Source organism: Cryptomeria japonica, chromosome 9, assembly GCF_030272615.1.
Source record: "Cryptomeria japonica chromosome 9, Sugi_1.0, whole genome shotgun sequence".
Classification (NCBI taxonomy): domain Eukaryota; kingdom Viridiplantae; phylum Streptophyta; class Pinopsida; order Cupressales; family Cupressaceae; genus Cryptomeria; species Cryptomeria japonica.
In genome coordinates, this window is record NC_081413.1 from 705,650,078 (window position 1) to 705,659,762 (window position 9,685).

Genomic DNA, 9,685 nt, shown 5'->3' on the forward strand with positions numbered 1-9,685 from the left:
TTCATTTTCAGTTGAACACTTTCCAAGACTATGGTGCTCAGCCTAGATAGTGGCACCTAGCTCGAGCTATTCTAAGCCCCAATTTCATATACAAGTTCTTCTCTATACCTTATTTCTAGTTTTCTACATCTTAGTTGAGTTTATGTTATGTAGCTTGTTGTTTATGCTAATTTTGGTCAATTTATAAGCATTCGACCTAGTTCTTTGCATTTTCATATCTAAATCATTATCCAAATATCAATCAATCAAAAGAGAACATCAATTCATGTGCCCAACTCTCTTAAGGGATTGAAGTATGACTTGATTGGTTGTTCTCCAATAGAATTGATGGGATTGGGTTTGGTTCCTAGTTCGCATGTCTAGGCTAGTGAGCCCCATTCCCCCACATTTTGCTATCTATTTGGCTATTGTGGAGGTGGAAAGACCAAAGTAGGGACTTGACAAGGCAAGTTCCTAAATAACCTCCATTTTTTTATTTTTTTATTAACCACATGGAGGTTTGCAAATGTTTTCTTTCTTGTAGATTCATTTATGTTTTTCATTTAAAGTGGTTTAAATCATGCTTTTAATTTATTCTTTTGTAACTTTGTTGTACAATTTGGTAGTATTTTTTATTTGTAGGTCTTCAAGTTATTTGAATCATAGAGTTGGGTTTTAGACAAAATTCTTAGATGTTAATCAAAGCCTTTTTGTCCTTTGAATTTTCTAATTTTGTATTCGAAAAAATATATATATCTTTACATATTTTCATCAATTTATTTTCTTTAATCATTTCAATTAACTAAAATTAATTTGAGTGTACACAACCATAAAATTCTCTCAAAAGAGCACAATTTTCCTTTTGAGAAAGTAATATTTTTACATTAAATTTTGTTTATAATATAATATAAAATGTCATCTAATCTCATCGATATATATCCTCAAATTGGATCAGTCATCGTAATAATATCTTAATACAATGGACAATATATATGTATATAAACATAAGCAATCCTTATAATATAAAACTTTAGAAGCATATTACTACATAGTGGGATTTTATTTTAGTGAATTGATAACCATGCAAAAAAGTCATGAAAATAACCTAACATAGAAATTAGATGTAAGGTGGCTCATGGTGACTCATGACTAGAAGTATGTAAGGTGAGAACCTCAGAGCCATGGGGACTCATGAAGAGGAGTAATAACTGACTTGACTTGTAGATAATTTTGAAGGCCATGATGTCCATACTCTCTTCCAAGTCCACTCAATTTGTATCCTCCAAATGGGGAATCATTATCAACTACAAGATAAGTATTAATCCACATAGTTCCAGCACGGAGAGATCTTGCAACTCTATTAGCTACATTAATATTTTGAGTCAAAACTCCAGCTGCAAGACCATAGATTGTCTTGTTTCCTCTTTCTATTACTTCTTCTATAGTTCTGCAAAAACACATTGTAAAGGTTAAAATAAATGTCGTATAACATGTCAATGCTATAAATATATTAAAGAAATATTAAAACAACCTATTTATAAACATCCTTACTTGAACTTGAAAATAGACATGACAGGGCCAAATATTTCTTCTTTGGCAATCCTCATATTATCCTGCATTAAATTATAATAAAAGAGTGTTGAATAATTGACTAGATGCATACAAAGTAACTAATGCTACAATAAAATATTAGAATTACCTCAACATCAATAAAAATTGTAGGCTCGATGTAAAATCCCTTTTCACCCAAGGAATGACCACCAATTAATAAATTGGCCCCATCTATCTTACCATATTGAATGTATTTCAATATTTTATCAAACTGAATTTTATTAATCTGCACAATAAAAATTAAATAATATTTTGTCACTTCTAATATGTATAAAATAAATAAACACTATATGAACTCTATATATGATCAATTGCTTTGTAATTATAAAGATAACTATGAAAAAATATTTCTTATATAAAATAACAAAATAGTTGTATTTGGATACAGACAAAATAATATATAAATTGTATCAATTTAACCAAATTTTACTATCATACATAAGTAAATATTAAGAAAATTATAAATTTAAAAAATAAATAAATTGCATTAATATGAAATACAATCTTCAATCACATTTATAAAAGGTTGTTTAATAGATTTTAAGTACTTTCTTTCAACTTAGATTATAAATAAATTTACATATTTATAAAAAAAAAAACAAATAATGAGATACCTGAGGGCCATGTTGTACTCCTCCCTTCAGTGGGTCACCTACTACAATCTTCTTTGCTCTTTCTGCTATTTTCTTCACAAATTTATCATAAACACCTTCTTGAACAAATACTCGTGACCCAGCTATGCATATTTGTCCCTATAACATAATCCAAAAGGTTTTTATTTATTTTTCCTAAAAAAACATATTGATAGATATTTATATGATATAGTTATTAATGTAAATGAGTAAGCATTGAAACGTACCATGCATGTGAATATGGCTGCATTTGCAATTTCTACAGCTTCATCAATATTAAAATCATCCATGATAATTAAAGGTGATTTCCCACCAAGCTCTAATGTCACAGCCTTCAAATTACTCTTGGCTGCAGCTTCCATTATCAATCTCCCCACTTGAGTTGACCCTGTAAATGCAATCTAACCAATATGCATGCAATATCAGTTTTAGAATTAAACAAATATGAAATATAAATTAAATTTTTAACTACACTATTTTACATATTTATAAGTAAATTAAAAAATTGAATAAAAAATTAATAAATAAAAATATTATGGGAAGTTTCAAATCATACTACATGATCTATCATCAGGATGATCTGAAACATTGATGATGAAAAGTATCACAATCAGAAGTGAAAAAAACTAACATGGATTATGTAGCATGATCCGAAACATTGATGATTGATGATGGATCATGTAGTATGATCTGAAAGTTGATGATGAGAAGCATCACAATCAGAAGTGAAAAAAACTAACGTGGATCATGTAGCATGATCAGAAATGTTGATGATTGATGATGAATGATGGATCATGTAGTTTGATCCAAAAGATTGATGATGAAAAGTATCACAACCAATATGGATCATGTAGTATGATCCAAAACGTTCACAATGAAAAGTATCACACAGTTTGAATTAAAAGAGAAAAAAATCAACATTATGAAATGTGGAAATTACATGAATCTAATCAATTTAATATTTTATACTCATACCTTATCAATGTCCATATGACTGCTTATGGCAGCACCAGTTATTGCTCCAAAACCAGGAAGCACATTAAGAACACCAGGAGGTATTCCAGCCTATATTATTCACAAAACAATTAACTAACATTAAAAAACCATTCTGAATATATCTTCATTTTAAGGCTTCCGAATCAATCAAAACCTGCAACTTAACTAATGAAACAGAAGATTTATCTGCAATATAAGAAGTTATATATTATATACCTCTATAGATAAATGAGCACAGTAGAGTGCAGTTAAAGGAGTCAACTCTGCAGGCTTGACTACTAGTGTGCATCCACAGGTGAGAGCAGGAGCAATCTTAGTGAAAAACATAAATAGTGGAAAGTTCCAGGGTATAATCTGACCACACACTCCAATTGGTTCATGCAATGTATATCCTTGGTATGGCCCACTCATCTTTAATGTCATCCCATGGATTTTATCAGCATACCCTGCAAAAAGTAAACATCATGAGAACCCTTTTTGAAAAAAATGATACAAACAAAGATTAAAGCTTTTGTACTAGATCATGGGTCTGATTCAACTCAGGATAAACATTTGTTTTTGAGAGAAATGTTTACAGGTTTTATTAGATAAAATGGAAAATAAGAATTTTAATTGTATTATAGAATATCAGTCAATTTTGAGTGTTTAATATTTTTAAGTCTAGAAGTCAAAGTTTAGTGTGTGAGATTTAAGTTGTGAGTTATAAAAATAAATTACAAATAAAAACAAAGAAGAAGAAAAAGTAAGACACAACTGCAACCAAACTGTAAATCACAAACCGACACAACTGCAACCAAACTGTAAATCACAAACCAACACAACTACAACCAAAATGCGTATCTATACCTGCATAATATTGAAGAAGGCCAATTGATTTTGGCATGTCTAGTACTTTAACAAGATCCAAAGGTTTTCCTCCATCCCATGATTCCAATAGTGCAAGTTCCTCAGAATGTTGTTGAAGCAGATCTGCATACTTGTTTAGTATGCGGCCCCTCTCCTGAAATCAGAAGAACATTTATTGGGTTATGATTTATTACTTAAAAAATTAAGTCAAAAAACCAGTTTCCTTGATGATGAGTGAGAGAGCTCACAGAACCAGGCATGCGAGGCCATGGGCCATGATCAAAGGCTGCCCTGGCTGCCTTGACAGCCAAATCAACATCTTCTTTGGTGGCTTCTGATACACTCGTTATTACTTCCTCTGTTCTTGGATCAAATGTCTCAAATGTTTTCCCTGCACATAAATCCATTACAAGACATTCATGGATGTTAAAAAGCTCATAATTGATCTTCTACCCACCAAAGATAATTACCTGAAACTGAATCCACAAACTCTCCATTAATGAAGAGCTTTGTGTATTTCACTTTGACTGGAGATTTGATGGGTCCTCCATCCTCCATCACTAACTTCCAAGGCCCTGCTTGTGCTTCTAAACCATTAGATTTAGGAGATGCCATGATCCCAATTTCTTTCTCTTTTCCTCTGTTCAAATCAAGTTTGTTGCACAACTTGTAAACTAAGGCAGAATCATCTCTATAAATGGGAAGATGAGGCAGCAAAGTTTTTTTTTTTTTAAATAAATAGTGATGCACGGTATTCATCAAAAATCAAAGAAAGTTATAATAAAGAAAGTTTAAAGGATAAAAAAATTCAGATAAACCTGCCATCTTGGAATAAAAAGAATTTATGTGAAAAAACAAATGAGAGTAAGTAAAAGATAAGGACACCAAAATTTAAGATAAGAACAGTCAGTCCATATTTGGCAAAAGGATTAAGACACATTTGACAAAATGAAAAAAAAAATCCATATTTTAACAGCCATGATTTCTGGGATGACGAGAGGAAGGACATCATCCTTAATCTGAGATCTGAAGATGATATTATTATTCAATATGTTTGACTACCCATTTTAGACCAAAGAAAAATAAAGAAAATTTGAGAAGATAGTGAATTTGAATTAAACGATGAATCGACGAGCAATTTTGGGTTACAGTGAAATTTTCTTTTAAGAATTCCTACGGCAATTTAATAAGTCTATTCAAAGAACGACTAAATTCCTTTAATTATATATAAAAATATATAAATTGTAGAAATTCGAGGACTAATTTTGATTATAAAATATTAAAGAAATTATTAGAATGATATATTATGTATCTTAGTTGAAATTTTATGGTCTTTAAAATTTATTATGATTGCAATTTTAAATTTGGCATTATATTTGATGACAATATGAAAGTTTCTATCATGAAATGACAAGTCGTTCAATGGTGGAAAATTTCGTTAATGACAAGTAGGATTTGATTTTAAATTTCAAACCATACAATAATTTTATTGATGCACTTATAGCTCATTGTAGAAACAAATGCAATCTTTATTTACTAGGTCTATTTAATACTATACGATACTTTCATTGATGCACTATTTTTGGTCCCATCAACTAATTTTTATTACAAAATACCAAAGGAATTATTAAAATGATATATTATGTATCATGTAGTTGAAATTTTGGGGTGGTTAATATTTATTATGATTAAGTTATATTATGTTTGTAATTTATAATTTGGCATCATAGTTCATGACAATATGAAAGTTTCCATCATGAAATGACAAGTGATTCATTGGTTGAAAATTTCACTAATCACAAGTAGGATTTAATTTTAAATTTCAAACTATACAATATTTTTATCCATGTACTTATAGCTCATTGTTGAAACAAATACAATTTTTATTTAATACTATATAACACTTTCATTAATGAACTACTTTTGGTCCCGTGAACTAATTTTTATTATAAAATACCAAAGGAATTATTAGAATGATATATTATGTATCATAGTTGAAACTTTATGGTGGTTAAGATTTAAAATGATTAAGTTATATTATGTTTGTAATTTTAAATTTGGCATCACATTTCATGACAATATGAAAGTTTCCATCATGAAATGACAAATGGTTCAATGGTGGAAAATTTCACTAGTCACAAGTAGGGTTTAAATTAAAATTTCAAACTATACACTATTTTAATTGATGCACTTATAACTCAATGTATAAACAAATATAGCCTTTATTATAAAGTAGAAAAAAATTAAAATCTATATAAAAATGTCTAAAATGGTCCAAATAACTCTCGCATGTGACAATGTGTGTGCACTCCATGCTCTTGGGAATGAATCTAGGCTTTTGCACTATTCAATAATCTGAGCTCCTTTAGTGAACACTGTAGACACCTAAAATTAATATTTAATTAATTTAAGTCTATCAACATAATTAATTGACTTAATTATGTTATCCTTATTCCTCTCAGAATCAATTAAATCTAATTTAATTAATCCTATCACTATTGTCCAATAATTAATTTATCAAATTAATTATTTCCCTATTCTTCCAAAGTCCCCTCCAATAATTATTTCCTCTAAACCCACTCAGTTAATTAATTCTAATTAATTAACCTAGTCATGTGATTCCTACAAATCACTTTTCCTAATCCCACTCAACCTAATTAATCCTTCTAGAATCTCTCATAATCATGCTTATCATTATCCCTCAATTTTTAATTCCCAATCATGTCACATCAACATTGAGTCTCTCAAAGAAATTTAAATTTCTTTGAATCCCTCAATGCATCCTTATTTTGGAATTTGTAATTCCTCATATTTGAAATTCAAATTCCCCCCCCCCTTTTCCCAAGGAATTTAATATTCTTGTTTATTTTCCCAAGGCACCCTTGATCCATGCCTTCTATCTCAAATCAATTTCAACCCTTCATAATCAAATCAATCTTGGCCCTCCATTGGCCTTCTCCAATCTATAAATTGGAGCCTATTGTCCTCACAAATCATCCACTTCTCATGCATTGTCATGTTGCTCTTTTCTCCTCTTCTTTCTCCAATCTTTCAATTCAAATCCATCCAAAATCCATCCAATAATCCAATCCATCAATCTATCTTGTTGAGCACAAAGGAGATCAATCCACATCCAAATCAAGCAAGCAGCACATCAAGTGGAGCATCAAGGGCGCATCCTCATCATCCACTTCATCAAGCTCAATCCGAAGGAGAAGGTAAGGTAAAAATGATCTCTTGATGTTTTAGTGTTTTCTTGCTTATTTCATTGTGTTTTTGATCATTTGACCTTTCATCCCATTTTCCCCTCTTCAAACACTACTTTATTCAATATTTAAGAAAGTAATGGACTTATTTTATACCACTTTTTGGTAGTGATGGAGTATTTTCTTTTGATTATTTGAACATTGAAGAGAGTGATTTTAAAGTAAAGAGTGTAGAGAGATGGATCACCTTGTGCACAAACTTATATACATAATCTACTATGTATGTACCATGATTGGCACAATAACAAGAAATAGATAAATAAAAAAGAAATATCCCAAAAATATTATTTTTTAGTCCTAAATTCATAAATTGACAATATAAATTAAATGTTGACAATATTAAAGAAAATTAAAGTTAAGGATAAAATAATTTCAACATCAAAGAATATTTTAGTCGAGAATGAAATTAATATAACATTAGACAAATTTTTGGTGAATATTTCTACAATTGAGCAATTGTTAGGTTGGGCACAATGCTAGGTCTCTTGTCAAAGCAAGCCAACATGTAGAGCCTACACAATTAAAAGGTATGGATAAGGAAGGATGAAAAATTTATGGCCAACCTAAAACATGTTATGGAGCTACGTCTATGTGTTGGTATGTGGTGACGGGTCATGCAAGTACTGTACACTCGTAAAATATTCTTACAAGATGAATGACACTTGTAATGTATTTTGCGAATGATCATGCAAGTACTAAACACTTGTAAAAAAATTTGGTATTTTTTTTCTTTTTTAAAAATATGACATTTGAAAAAGCCCTAAAAATCCCAACTTTGTAGGTTGCCCTAAAATTGCATGTTATAAGCAACTGGAATAAAAAGGGAATTGTAATGGTGTTGTACTATTTTATTGGATAATAAGAAAAGACTGGACAACTGTGTTTTGTGGATGTAGCCCATCTTGGGTGAACCACATTAAATCTTTGTGTTATTTGTGTTGTGTATGATTATTCATCTTTTGTGTATTCTAATCTACATATAATAATTAATTTGTATTTGCTTTGGATCTTCCTAAACCCTAACACTATGGAGAAATTGATTGGATAAAAATACATGGGCATCCATCAAACATAAAGGATAGTGGAATTTCACTAAAAACTTGAGAGCGTAGAAAAAAGGGTGGAATAATTTTGTCAAAAGAGATAAGAGATGAGAGTGCATAGAGAGGAGAGTAGAGAGGGAGCACAACATAGCGCATGGAGTGGATGAGAAGTGAGGTTTTAATTTCCTTAATAGACATGAAGAGGCACAAAAATTGTTCTGATAAAATCCCTCAAAGAAATATCCTAGAATATCATTATTTTAGCATATGCATATGATGAACATTTTGATAAAGGGTAAAAGCATAAAGCCGTGTCACACTTTTATAAAAGAAATGGCCAATGTCAATTCAACTATTTAAATTGAATCAATAAAAAGAGAAATATATGTTTTGAATTTTGAAATGATGTAAACTAATAAAATGTATATTTTTTTGTGTATTTTATGTTTATAATTTTTAAAAAAGTTTAAAAATTATTTGAATATACTTTCTTATAAAGTAAACACTATAATTTAGTTGCTGATAAAATACTGAAATTGAAGTTACACAAGGCGGTCACACTTTATATAGTAAATTTTACCTTTTTCTCTTCAATTTGTTTTCTATATATTGATAACTTGAAACTTTAGTGCAAAAATATATTTTTAACTATTTTTTATTTATATATATATTTTTCAATAAATTTAAAAAGTTGCGTGTAATGAAATATCTCTTTCCATTTGGCATCACCTTTTTTCTTAATTATTTATCCAAATTAGAAAATAATTATATCATCTTGACATAGACTCTTTTCTCTAGTGCATTTATTTTAAAAATAAATAAATAAATAAATTTTAGTATTTTTGTTTTACAAGATAATCAACCTTACTTTTTAGTGTTGATAACCTACTTTCAATGAAAATAAAATATAAAATATAAAAAACTAACTAAAATATTAAAATATATACATTTTGGAAAATTCACTTATAGATCTATAAAAGGGTATTTTTACATTTCAATATATATATTTTTTTATAAGAGTAGGAGTTATTGAAACATCAAATTTTTCAAAAAAAATAAAATGGTAATTAGATCCAAAGTAGTATAAAATATACATTTAGTAGACAATTTCAATTGGAAAAGTTGTGGCCCATGTATAAGATAGCTATAGACCATATGTTTGACTAAAATTAATTTTTAGTTAGAATTACTTCAATTCACTTGTGTTGATCAGTTGGCCTAAAACGTGAGATGGTTTTGTGCTTTTACCCTAAAGTATTGTTGCTAATTGGAGATATAATGCCTCAATTTGAAGCTGAACTCGACAATTTTT

At 29.3% G+C, this 9,685-nt stretch overlaps 1 protein-coding gene across 1 annotated transcript; it reads right to left on the reverse strand.

Moving 5' to 3' along the window:
- Positions 1–1,036: 1,036 nt before the first annotated feature.
- Positions 1,037–4,715, reverse strand: LOC131073845 (aldehyde dehydrogenase 1-like). Its single transcript, XM_058010356.1, has 10 exons — positions 4,535–4,715; positions 4,313–4,455; positions 4,065–4,218; positions 3,435–3,664; positions 3,198–3,287; positions 2,450–2,623; positions 2,205–2,342; positions 1,679–1,816; positions 1,531–1,592; positions 1,037–1,426 (listed from the first exon to the last, which is right to left on the reverse strand). The coding sequence occupies exons 1-10, from the start codon at positions 4,677–4,679 to the stop codon at positions 1,153–1,155; spliced, it is 1,548 nt and encodes a 515-aa protein (XP_057866339.1). The 5' UTR covers positions 4,680–4,715; the 3' UTR covers positions 1,037–1,152.
- Between the last annotated feature and the right edge of the window lie 4,970 nt (positions 4,716–9,685).

Bases quoted from the DNA above. Each gene is read 5' to 3' on its own strand.
- LOC131073845 (XM_058010356.1), bottom strand. From the start codon at position 4,679: ATGGCATCTCCTAAATCTAATGGTTTAGAAGCACAAGCAGGGCCTTGG. The intron at 3,288-3,434 runs GTATATAATATA...TGAATAATATAG, and splicing joins GTGCTCATTTATCTATAGAG to GCTGGAATACCTCCTGGTGT. The intron at 2,343-2,449 runs GTACGTTTCAAT...ATTATGTTATAG, and splicing joins CAGCCATATTCACATGCATG to GGACAAATATGCATAGCTGG.